Source organism: Pyricularia grisea (assembly GCF_004355905.1).
Source record: "Pyricularia grisea strain NI907 chromosome Unknown Pyricularia_grisea_NI907_Scaffold_2, whole genome shotgun sequence".
Taxonomy (NCBI): domain Eukaryota; kingdom Fungi; phylum Ascomycota; class Sordariomycetes; order Magnaporthales; family Pyriculariaceae; genus Pyricularia; species Pyricularia grisea.
Genome location: NW_022156717.1, coordinates 7,272,265 through 7,284,827, shown reverse-complemented (window position 1 = coordinate 7,284,827; position 12,563 = coordinate 7,272,265). Strand labels below are relative to the sequence as shown.

The window sequence follows — 12,563 nt, the reverse complement described above, 5'->3', positions numbered from 1 at the left end:
GTCGTTCGTCGCTCAATTTTATGTTGTGGGGGTTTTGGATTGAGAGAATTATTCGCGTATTAGATTGCACAAAGATCCTTTTTTTTTTTTTTTTTTTTCTGGGTCCCGTTTTTCTCCTTTCTCTTACAAAACAGAAAAATAAAATGACATCGGTCTCTCGACAAGGCTGAAGCATTGAGGGGATTCGCTCGACGAAAAAAAAAGCAAAGTAGTCGAATTATTGTGGGAAATTGAGAAAAAAAGGGGGTGTTTTCTGAGGGTCCGCCCCGGAAGAATTCACTACCGGGCGGATTGGTGGGCTTCTGGGGAAAGGGTATGGGAATCTTGTGATTTCGGATGGCATTTTGGGCAAAAGAGGAGGCGAATCTTACATGGTGGCGCCTGCGGGTAGCCACCAGGCAGTTCAATCAATTCAATCTATCTTATCATGCAAGAACAACACATTGGTCTTTCTTTAGAGATGATAGAGCCCGTACAGTACAAGCCCGGGGACCATGTTTAGCTGGTTTACCGTACCTAGTCTGTGCAAAATCCAAGGCGACCATTCATCGTCCACCACCCCAATGGCGAAACACAACAAATACAACGCAACACACTTGTGCGCGTTCGTGTGCACATGATATTATACTGTATACAAAGTCATGTTATACCTCTACACACCCCCACCTCTAGGCCCCCCCGTTCCCCATTTATGTACATCTGCAGCTTTCCACACGGAGTAAGCCATCCGTCTCACTTGATGCGGCATCGCCCTGAACGTCGCATCCACCAAAACCAAGGCCCGGGAATAAATAACAAAAACTGTCTCGCGTTAGTACGTTCGTAGCCTTCCTCCGTAGTGGGAGGAGGAGGAGGAGGCAAAACTCCAAGGCAGTTTTGAGGGGAGCTAAAGAGAAAATTACCTAGGGCGGGGGGGAGAGAAGGACCCTTGAAAAAAAAACCAAGGTCTCAGCTGAGGCGTAAGGAAAGGAATCGGTAAAGACCCATCACCTTTTTTTTTATCGCGCGAACCAACGGTGCCCTTCCCGTTCACATAGCCTTGCTAAGCCATGCCGACCAAGGTTAGCAAGAAAAGGGCATACACTAAAATACCCTTTTTCTGCATGCATCAGTTTGCAAGCGAACTCAAAATGGAGGGTTGATGATGCGTGGCGGTGAAGGGAAAACAATATAGCTGCCAAGCCTAGTTTTTTTTTTTTGTGGTTATTACGGTACACATGTCACATTCCACCGAATTTAAAGTCAAATCGGGGATATCTCGAGTGGAAGGGAGTTGCTTGTCAGATGCAATAAAAAAAGAAAGAAAAAAGAAAGACGAGGGAAAGATTTACAGTTGCATCCGGCTTAGACTACAACAAATGATTAGGCAACAAGATAACCATTGCTTGGTATGGATCTACAGGACTATCATATGCCAGGCATTGATCAAACGACCCCCTATAGTTGTCTAAGTAAGGTAAGCTTCACTGAGCACCGAGTTTGAAAGAGTAAGAAACCTAGTAAGCTCCATTAATAATAGTGTCGCACACCTTAGATCTAAAGATTGCAAAACTTGCACTGCGAGCTGGCGTTGTCTACGGTATACAATTTTCTCTTTTGTTCTTCTGTAAGGGAGTGAATCGAACTACAATAGTAGATAATCCCCCAGCGGTGGTCCTTGGACAAGAGCACCGTAGTAGTAGTTTGCATAGGTACTGTTTGTCTGGTGGGAAATTCCGTACGTGGAAGGCGCATGTTCAATATACTTTCATTTCCCCTGGTCTGTGGCGTTTGCCGTTTCCCATTTCTTCCCCTCTGCTCACCGAAACGATGGTTTTATCTTCCTATCGACCAATCCTCATAGTGATGCCTGGTTAACATCATCGAATGGTTCATTGGCAAGTTCCGTTCCCCGTCCACGCTTAACCCCGTTTGTCGCTAGTTCTCCTTACACCCCTCTTTCACGGGGGCCATAAAAAAAAGGCTTGGGAAGTTCTTGGAGAGACTGAGAGACAAAAGACCGCTATCTCACACTGTCTGTCCTTTCTCCGTTAAATCGGGTTGACACACTGTGTGAGGACCCCACACGCCCTTTGGGACCGGGGGGGGGNGGGGGGGGGGGGGGGGGGGGGGGGGGGGGGGGGGGGGACCAGTTGCTGTGACGTCGACGTCATCGCGGGGCTCATGATGCTTACCACTGACTACGCCATGTCGTTGAAAAGAGGTAATAGCCTTTTTAGCTTCCCTTGACCGGACAGGCTATCTCCCTTTGCGACAAACGGGCGGACGACGGTCCAAGCCCCGATCGAAAACAAAAGGGCAAAAAAAGGTTACAGCACACCCTTTCTATTTCGGAGAGAACCAATCAGGTATGCGCTTTAATATTTCATGTACCACATAAAAGACAAAAAAAAAAAAAAAAAACGCTTTTTTATCGGTTTTATGATCAAATCGGCTCGTTACAAGTCAGGCGCAGTCGGTGACAGTACAGAGTAATTAACATGGCTCGGCGTTACATCATGCATGGGGAGGGGGAGGTGAGAGGGTGTGTCCCCACATGAGCTTCCCCTTGGGATACTGAATGCAACTGCCCACATCCCTTGGGCGTTTGAAGGGGGCATGGAGAATGTATGAATAGAGAACAAGCGAGAAGATAATTGTTCAAAATGCAATATAATTTTTTTTTCTTCTATACATGTTCGAATTTCAACCCCATCCGTGGTCGATTTGGTTCAACTCTTATATCAACAAAACCTGAATCTTTTGTAATGAGTCCCTGCGTTGCCCAGAGCGTGAGTAAGAAAGAGGGTCGGGCATCTATAGACTAGAACTACCTAGCTGTAAGATGGATCTCAACTTCCCAGATTTCACCGCGCGCCTGTCGCGTCTGGCCCCAAGTGCAAGTCCACAGTTGATATTTTAATTGGGGTCTGTCTCGAGAAAACAAAAAAGGTACCTGGGATACCTTAGGTATTCAAGATCCCCGCATCCCAATTACTTGATCCAGCACAAGCATGGGGGGCTCCCAGTCAAGTATACAACAAGGTAAGCCTTGCCAAAAGAACTTGGAAGTTCCTAAAACTTGTAGGTTAAATGCAGACACGACATCGTTGCCCGCCCCTGGACCGAGATTCGAGGCTACCCAAGACCCCGGGCCGGGGACCGGGAACCGGTCTCCATCCGCTGTGCTTTTGCATTGTCACTGTGGTATTTTTCATTTTATACTAGTTATCACTACTAATATAGGTGGGGTTGCGGTATAAATTGCACATTAAAGTCTTTTTTCAGTTTGTTTCAATCATTCTTCCCTTTTTCCCGCACCACAAACCTGACAAGGAACGGGACAGGGTGAAGAAAAAAAAGAAGAAAAAAGAAATTAACATCAAAAAATAAACACAAAAGTCATGCTTTTCGGCCTGTAGCGAGCCTCTACCAATATTGGAAATAAAACCTCTCACCGACTGGGTACAACAGAAATAGCGCATTACACATTTGCGAATTGACTTCAAGCCTCATGCAGTGTCCAATGATGGCCTGCTTGGGTACTATAGGTGGGCATCAAATGTATGGTACCAAGGGTACTTATCCAAGCTATCTTTAATCTTTCTCCCGGTTTATCAATCGGAGTCGGAAGGCCGTCCCCGCGAAAACCCCAGAAAAATCGGAGGCAAAAAAAAAAGATTATGGAAACTAACCAACCCTTCCCGAGATTCTTTATTGGTAATATCGCAAAACCCTCAGATCAATTGGTCATGAGTTCCGAGTTTCGGAGCAAAAGAAGGCTGGCTACACCTGAACAAAGTTGAAGATCTGCGCAATCAACTCATGTACGAGACAAGAGTAGTTCATTAAGAAAAAAGCCAAGACACCAGAAGAAAAGGACAAACAGGGGAAAGATAAGCACAGAAAGCTTTGGGGGACATTGGAGAGGGAAGTCTTGATTTCCCCCAAGGTGAAAGGAATGATAAAGATAACCAAAAAGGACAAAAGAGAAGAAAAAAAAGGGGTCCTAGAAAATAAAAAAAAAATAAAAAAACATGAAACACGCCAATGCTGCCCAAGATCGTCGGTGATCGTCCGACCTTGGCCATGTGCCCTTCTTTTGTTGGTTTCTCCCCGCCCTGCCAAAAAAGAAATAGATGAAAGAACAAAAAGAGTGAAAATCTTTACCTATGTAGTTCGCCGAATGGTAAGCTGGGGGCTTTTCTGAATCCCTAACCGCAGTTTTGCTAAGTTCCAAAACCGACTCGGCCCAGGTGGTCTCGAGCAACAGCAGTAAGTAGGTGGCGGAGCATACAACTGTGGTTTTTTTTTTTTTTTTTGTGAATGACACGCAGGTGGTAACATACTCCACAACACGGTGAAGGAGGGAGGCAGCCAAAAAAAGGAATTATGAATTGAATAAAAATTATGTTCGCCAAGATAAAATACTACTCACAAAGTCAGCATGTGTTAGTGGCAATAGTAAGCTTGTCAAACTTGCGTTGTGTGGTTCTAATTGGAAGAACTACCTATAAGGTAACTACCAAGTATTGTCTGGTACACCCAATTGGCACTTATAACCGCACTGATAAATGTGGGCGGGGCAACAGGCCAAGCTTCCTTGGTACCAAACTCGGCTCCATTCAAGCTCTGTTCAGACCAAGACGGAGAACAACCTCTTGTTGCTTCAAAAAGGTAAAAATCCAAGGCAAAAAAAAAAAAAAAAAAAAAACCTCCCCTCTTTTTACTCGAGTAGGTATCACTAACAAATGGGAATCTCCGAATGGCACGTGTTGCGCCACTGGTAAAGGAGTGGGTCCCTTCGCTTGTTCCATACTGGTTGTTCACAGCCATTTTCTTGCGCCCGTTACCCATCACAAAAGCTACCCCTGTTATCCAATGAAGAGTCTTATCTGCCCTTGCAAGATGAGGAGACAGACAGAGAGAGAGAGAGAGAAAAAACATCATGCTGCCTGGTTTTTAATTTCTTTTCTTAAATTTTTATCATCGCGTACCCACGTCTGTAACGTTTGAGAGTGTAACCCGTCCAGTATACTGTAGTAAATGACAAAGGAAACATGATTCTTTCACCGAGACACCCACCCAAAGTGCCCCTCCATAGTAAACCTTTTTCCCGACTCTTGGCTTGTGGTTCTCCCTCCAGGACACACTTATTTTTTTTCTGGGTCCCCACACAGAGATCCTACCCGTGGCGATCTGGGAACGCGCCCGGGCATTGGACGATGAATTCCTTGGTTCGCCTTCACGATGAGACGAGGCGAAGCAGCCTATCAAAAACTCCGAGTCGCAGCCAACTGTCATCAATCTGTGTATTGTGGTGGTGGTGGTGGGGGCATCTTACCACGGAGGGAGGGCAGGCAATTAATTAATTGAAAAAAAAAGGTAACAAAAACACATGAGCAAAAAGAATAACAACACAGATACGGTACTGTACACAGACACACACACACACACAAACGAGCACGCAACATGTGGCGTCGATCGTAACCCACCCGGAAGGTAGCCGGCGGGGTGAATCATCTGTGTCGAGTGAATTAACTCGCCCCCTTCCCGAGATCGCGTCCGTCCTTGTCGCAAATGGTCAACGAACGGTGCGGCAAGGCTTTTTTTTTTTGTTCTTGCAACTTTCACAGCCGAGCGCCGCTGCTTAGTACCTTTGCAGATCCCCTCTTGCAAATGATCGACAATTTCCCTTTTTTTAACATGTGCTAAATATATCGTCAGGGAAAGATGGCTGTGATGACGGGGTTTATTTATTTGTTTATTTTTTGGTCACAAACTCTTGCAAAATGCGATTGAGAAAAATTGTTTTGATCTATTCTGTCTCTTGAGAAGATGTCAATCTTCTCCAGCTATCTAAACAAAACTAAGTAATAAGGTTGTAGTGGTAGGCGGGTATAATGAGCATTTTTGTTTAGGCGGTTCTTCATGGGTTTGCCTGCTGATGGTGATAGTACAATATTATTCCCAACCTCGCCGAGCGAGTGTGTAGAATATTGAAGAAAAAAGCCCCGCAAAGTTTCGGAGCCATTAGAAGTTATAAGCGAGCGCTAGTGGTTCCATCTGATCGTTGCAACGAGAGACTGATGTACCCTATAGTGAGTGGGTTTTTTTTTGTTTGCAAGAAAAACAACAAGACATAAGTGGAAACAAACCCAAATCGCACGCGATGAGAGCCTCTTGAACCTGGCCAAGCAGGACAGGTGGGACCCCCTTAAAAAAAAAAAAAACAAGACAAAAAAAGCGCACCGTCGACTGGCTCTTGGCCGCCTAGGTACCCCATGAACGCCTGACCCAAGAAACCCGCAGACAGAAAACGCAAACCATCAACGCCACATAAACGCCTTTTTGAGTCCCAAGTTGCCGTCTTCTTGCAAGGCTCGCAGTGGTAGAAACCAAGAGCTTGAGACCAGAGAAAGATAAACCGTCGGCTCAGAACAAAACTGAGTGGGTATCCGAACAACAGGAAAAATCGACAGAAAACGCGGAGAAGAAACATCGTAACAGGAAAAGCGATTGACAGGAAGGAGCGTGAGCAGCGAGAGCCCACGGGCGCAATGCCTCGAAAACATCCAGTCCATCTTTTTTTGTACACGTGAAGACATTTTCCGACTCCTGGTCCAACCCGCCCTTGGACAGGAAAAGTGACGCTTTGTTGATATACACTGAGGCATCGCTTCAGCCTGTTCCCACCTTCGTGGCAGGTCGTGTTTCGAGATCGAGTGTGACGCAGGAATTTTGTGTCAACAAAATATAATAAGGGGTAAAAATAAGTAAAAGCATAAAAGTGATTAGTAGTGATAGACGTGAATTAAATGTTGTAGCGAGTGTGTAAGGCCGTGGCCAGTCTATACCGGGGACACTCGAGGTGCCCCCCCGTTGCGAGAAAACAGTTGCAAAATTCGAAGGTCTATGTCGTTTCGGTTCGTCGTTGGCCGTGACGTGCGGGCAACATCTTGTTGTGACCAAGGCTTGAAGTTTTAGTCAGAGTGATGGTCCTCGGAACCAGCCTCGGACCTTGCGTCACCCTTGTGTACCTTGCGATGTCTCCGAAGATTGGAGACGACAGAAAAGTGACGGCCGCAACCTTCAACCTCGCATTGGAAGGCTGTTGTGGGTACAATACCGAGTCAGCGAAATGCCGGCGCATAGAATTTGACAGTAGCAGGGGTGTATATTTTGGGCACTTACGCTTTTCGCCTGTGTGGCTGTACATATGTGTTTGAAGTGAGCTTGGCCTTGTGAAGCGCTTATCGCAAACCTTGCACTTGTGCTTCTTTTGCGAGCTGTTTGACACCTTGGAGCTGAATTGACCCATCATGGTCGAGGGCGCCGGAGGCACATGGCTGGTCATCAGGCCTTGGGGCCTAGGGAGCGTCCTACTAGCTAATGACTCAACGTCTGACCCGGCGGTAGAATAGTCGCTAACGCTCGAGTCAATGGATCCACCGTAGTACCCGAAACCACTAGTCGAGGAAACGCTGCTCGAGTTCGAATGCGTCGAGGGAAAGCCATACGAATCGGCTGAGCTGCGAGCACGCGTCGTCGCATTGGGGCCATAGATGTTACGGGGTGTCTCTTGGCTCATCGACAGCATACCCTGGCTAGCTTCCAAGGCATCTGCAAAGCGAGTCCTCTCGTCTTGGTGGAGTCTGTTATTGGTAGTCGATGTTAGTTAATCAGATTGCACACAAAGAACCAAGAGGAATCGGTTCTCTTGGCTATTCCTAATTAACTCTTGAGAAAGAATATGCTCCACTCACGATTGAGAATACCTGCGCGCCGCGTGGTCTGCCTCGCTGGGAATGGCCATGCTGTGTTGCATAGAGTGCGCATAGCGGCCAAGGCTCTCGTATGGTGCCTGCGAGGTAGCGACGTATGATGGGTGGATTGGTGCGGCGGTTGTGTATGGAGTTTCTGCGTATCCCGTCGTAGACGGAAGGCTGTTCACAGGGGCCAGACGGCCGAGGCTAAGGAGATCTTGAGATGATGAAAGTAAGTCTTGTTGTCCCGTTGATGAGTGGGCGGCAAGGTGGGCCATACTGTGTGGGCTATTGGCAGAAGACGATGGGACTGGCACCGATCCATACGATGCCAGTGAGGTTGCGCTACCGGCGCTGCTACGGTTGACATGCTGCGGCACCGGAGGCTGGTGAGAGTGCTTCGTCAAGCTGTCGAGGCTAAGTGGGTTTGGGTTCAGGCCACCCTGTGAGCTTCCGGAGTAGATACTGCTCGAGGCATTTACACCAGACGTGGGCGGTGCTGCCCATGGGTTGGTGAACTGAGGTTGATGAGGGGAGTAAGGGTCGTAGTTGAGGGAGCCGAAGCGTTGGGGGTTGCTGTCTAACGTCATCGTCATGGTGGTCTGTATGTGTTACTCGTCGAGGTTTCGTGCTACCGGTTGTGTATTGTATACCAGAGGATGGATGGGGGGGCCCAGTGTGTTCGGCTTCAGGAGCGCAGAGGCGGTCTAGATGCCAGCGAGATGTCTGCTGCAGTGGTGATGACGATGAATAGCTCCTGGATCTAGAAGCTTTGTGGACGCTGATCAGATGCAAAAGAGCGTGAGACAAGAGATGGTCGGTTTAGTAGCGTCCTTTGGGTTGATGAAGGGCAAGGGCTGGAAGGAGATCCGCGTATGTGGTCGGCGGGATCAGCGATCCTTAAGTCTTTGCGAAGGGCACCAAGACAACGGCAATATGTGGTGGATGGGATGTATGCTGGAGTAGCGCTGCAACCCTCCGCGAGCAGGGCAGGGTTGGCCAGTTCCGGTGGATGTCACTGACTGACTGTTCCGCTTTAAAACGTTGTCGACCCTCTGTGGTCAGCGGGACAGGTGGGGACCCTTTGTGCCTTCTGACAAGCTCCAAGCAAAAACTGATCGGCAGTGAGATGTCCTATCTCGATGCCGACCTATGGTAGTAAAGGGGCGGGCCTGGGGTCCACGAAGGAAAATAACCAGGGGTGGACCGTGGGTGATGATGGGATGTAAAAGGAAGAAGGGTGGTGACAGAAGTGGTTGACAGGACAGAGGGGGGGAACAATCAGGCTAGGGTCCTCTCTCTATGAGCAGGGTGGGCGTGCAGCTAGTCGTTTGGTATTTTTTTTTTTTTTAAACGGCAGGCCGATGTTGTGAGGTGCCGTGAGCGAAAACCAAAAGGAGCAGGAGATCTGCAAAGGCGGTCTGCCTACTGATTCTCGAGGCTTGATTTGAGTGATACGAGGGTACTGGGGGAAAAGGAGCGACGGACGAAAATGGGTGGTGGTGATGCGAGCGCGTGGAGCCGTTGTTATGATGATGCTGAAGGAGCGTTGTTAATGGGCATGGATATGCCACGAGATATGTCCATTTAACTCGGCGCTGATCCGTTTCACAAGAGGTGCTCTTTTCTTGTTATAGACCCAGTCTACCAAATTGGTGGTGCTGTCAGGATAAACGCTGGCCAAGTCGAAGCAAGCAATAGCTGGCTGCTCTCGGGACGGTGCAGTCGATGTACCGGTTTGTTAAGAATTTATGAGTGGGTAGCATAAGCGTATCCCATACCAGGGAGGAAAAAAGATAGTTGTGGAGTTGCAGACCGAAAGACCTTGCTCGTGGATGCTGCGAAGATGCTTGTAGGTTGAGGCGGACAAGCTGGAAGAATGGCGATCAAGGTTTTGCGGTCCGCCCGTTTCGTCTCGTCTATTGAACCCAAGTTCTTGTCCCTTCGAAATTGGGATGAAATGTTCAAGCCCTACTGTGGTGGCCCTTGTAGATGTTGGTTGTGTAGGTACCAATTGGGTTTTTGATGTTGTGCAGAATAAGACGAGGCAAATATTTTACATTCTTCTGTAAGGTGAGCAGGTTGGTGGTGGTTTACATATCGAGACCCCGGCGCCGTTTTCTTTCTGCAAGCACGCACCAGAAGGCAAGGAAACCCACTAGGCTAGTTTGCTATCCCAGCATGCTTGACTTGGTACCTAGGTCATCGCCAGTGATGGCAGTCCGCTCCAAAAGAGCGACAGGGAGGAGTTGTGCTTTGCCAAGCCAAGGTACCCTTGGAGGGGGGTGTATTTTCTTGTTCTGTGGTGGTGGTGGAGCATCTTCGAGGGAGGGGGGGGTGTGAAAACACAAAGAATTAATCACCTTTTTTTTAATTCATTATTTTTTTTTGGACCGGAGGTGAATGGCCAAAGAGATGAGACGGAAAGTGACGTGCGGGGACCCAGAGGAGTGGACTTATCCGCTGTGCCCCAAGGCTGTCGGAGCTTGACTGTGTCGTTTGAAAGAACCGGCACAGTGAGACGAACAGGGAGGGTTGGCGGCCCTGACGGCATGCGCACGGTGGACCCTACCAGGGCCAAAACGACGGCGGGCCGAAGAATCAGTACCGCGTCCCTGCCTATTCGCTGGTGTTCTGCGTGGTGATGATGTGTGGTGGGAAACGTGTGGCAATGAGGCTTCGCCGCTTCTTCACACTGTGACGCACAGTGACAAGACAAATCTGGCTTAGACGGTTTTCCGCTCCAATCAATCAGGTAGCCCCCTGTCTGTCTAGCGCACTGTAGGTACACCTACCTTGGGCACTTGCGGTATCTGCCCGCCTGGTGTTGATGCTAGCTGGGTTGATCTGGTTGGTCGTTCCCGTCCGCCCCTGCCTCACAAAAATGCTAAGCCCGCGCCGCTGATGTAGGTGTTCAATGCACGCTGCGATTTCCCCAGGCTTTCGGTCCATTCTGGTGCTGGTGGCTGTGTTTTGTTTTGCCCTACCGGCCGTGGAAGCGCCGGGGAAAGGAAGCTTGCAAGGCGCTTGTCTACCTGGCTTTGGCAATATTTGTTTTCTTTTGTGATGCCGCCTATCCTGCCTTTGCCTTGATGGATGGTGACCTATGCAGAAGATGGCGTGCTTCTGAAAAATGCAGCGGAGTCAATTTGCACACGGGGACGGACAACAAACAAAACACATAGAATAGAATAAAAAAAAACAGCGGACCCGGCATAATCCTTCAGACGTCGCTTTTGATGCCCAGCATATCTTCAGTACCTATTTCAACTTTGAGTGAAATTAGAGGTCCACAAAAGCTTGCAAAACACATAATATGTGGCGTGTATATTTAGAACATTTTTTGAGGGGACTCAATGCCGGAATAGAGATGGCAGTTTTGTCACTCGTTGTCGACACATGAAGTTCGGATCCCAACCCTGAGGTGGGTGAGGTACCCTAACCTAAGTCTGATATATCCACTGTTGGGGTGTGAGTTATAATAACAAGATGCTATACTGTAGTTTGGGATGAGCAGTGGGGTCGTATCTGCCTCAAGTGGGGCCACCATCATGTCTCACGCATCCTTTGCCGCTTGAGAGGTGAGCAGGGTACGTACCGTCTCTGATGTACTGTACACCATTTGGTGCCCACAGGTGCTCACGACTCTTGTGACGGTACGTTTCCTAGAATTTTATTTATTATCATTATTATTATTACTATTATTATTATAGTATTATTCTCATTTGATCTATTTCTTTATTTTCATATTTTTGCGTCATCCACTCCAAGTCTATTTGTTGATACTGCCACAACACTATGAAGCAGCCAACCTGACTCGAATGTCTGCTTGCTCCTAATTGAAATTGGGAGCGGCTCTGCACACATGGCTCTCAGATCATGCGGTGGGATGTAGGTGGAAACAAGACGTTGGACGAAGGAGTCTGTTAGGAGTTCGGTTCATCCGTAGAGGGAGGGAGTTGAGTTGGCAGCTCTGAGTGTATGAAAATGTGCTTGCAGCAAACAACAAACAAAAAGAAGGTCCCTTGCCCAGGCGCGGGATCAGTACCGCGGTGTCGTCATAAGCATAGCACGGACAAAAATGAGGCATTTGAAGCCTGGGCAACTTTTCTTCCTTTTTGGTTCTTTTCGTTTTGACGTTTGCTCGCATACCTAGGCAAACAAATGAGACCACCTGCAGTTGACATCACCGGCCCGACAGGGGGGCATTTGCCGTAAGGTGACCTAGGCAGGTCATTGTTTCTAGGGAGGAGGTGAGCATGGTTTAATGGAATGTGTGATACCACGGTGCTGGGGTTGGTTAAGCAGCCAACCGAATGCCTCTGTGGAGGAGCACCACCATTATTTTTTTATTGAACAAAGGCACGTTACACTTATGACGAGTTTGGGCAATGGATTATTTGTTGCCGATGACATATTGATGCTATACTGTATGGCCCCCCGACAAATTTAAAGATAGCCTACTTACGCACCCATGTTCCAAATCAGCCGCCTTCTGATATATTGGTGTCTGTCTGAAATCATCCCCCAGCCGCCTGTTGTATGACGTCTGGTCCCCTCCCAATCCGCTCGAGGCTGCGGTGAGAAAGACGTTCCAGTGGAGCGATTTTGCGGTTTGATGACGGTCTTGTGGTCTTTGATGATGCTGGGAGGGAATAAGATAGAGTGTAGTAGGACTGCTGTTCCTGGTGTTGGACTGTTCTTCCTGGTCGCATCAGAAGGCTTGTCGCCGCCAAGTCTTTCCACACGAACAAAGCCCCGCTCACGACGTCAACGACACTTCACAAAAAAAAAAACACCCCCGGTATGCACTCACAT

At 48.2% G+C, this 12,563-nt stretch overlaps 2 protein-coding genes across 2 annotated transcripts; both read right to left on the bottom strand.

The window, feature by feature from the left end:
* Window positions 1-3,988: 3,988 nt before the first annotated feature.
* PgNI_04742 (uncharacterized protein) lies at window positions 3,989-4,216 on the bottom strand (the record flags this gene model as incomplete). Its single annotated transcript, XM_031124785.1, has 1 exon — window positions 3,989-4,216. A coding segment is annotated over one exon (228 nt), but the record flags the coding sequence as incomplete, so codon positions are not given.
* Window positions 4,217-5,484: 1,268 nt separating this feature from the next.
* PgNI_04741 (uncharacterized protein) lies at window positions 5,485-9,781 on the bottom strand. The gene is made up of 3 exons (XM_031124784.1): window positions 7,746-9,781; window positions 7,174-7,634; window positions 5,485-7,090 (listed from the first exon to the last, which is right to left on the bottom strand). Exons 1-3 carry the CDS (start codon window positions 8,339-8,341, stop codon window positions 6,963-6,965), a joined length of 1,185 nt encoding a protein of 394 aa, XP_030983758.1. The 5' UTR covers window positions 8,342-9,781; the 3' UTR covers window positions 5,485-6,962.
* Window positions 9,782-12,563: the final 2,782 nt, after the last annotated feature.

Coding starts and splice junctions, on each gene's coding strand:
- PgNI_04741 (XM_031124784.1), bottom strand. CDS start 8,341: ATGACGATGACGTTAGACAGCAACCCCCAACGCTTCGGCTCCCTCAAC. Junction 7,635..7,745: donor GCGCGCAGGTATTCTCAATC/GTGAGTGGAGCA, acceptor TACCAATAACAG/ACTCCACCAAGACGAGAGGA. Junction 7,091..7,173: donor CAGCCACACAGGCGAAAAGC/GTAAGTGCCCAA, acceptor TACCCACAACAG/CCTTCCAATGCGAGGTTGAA.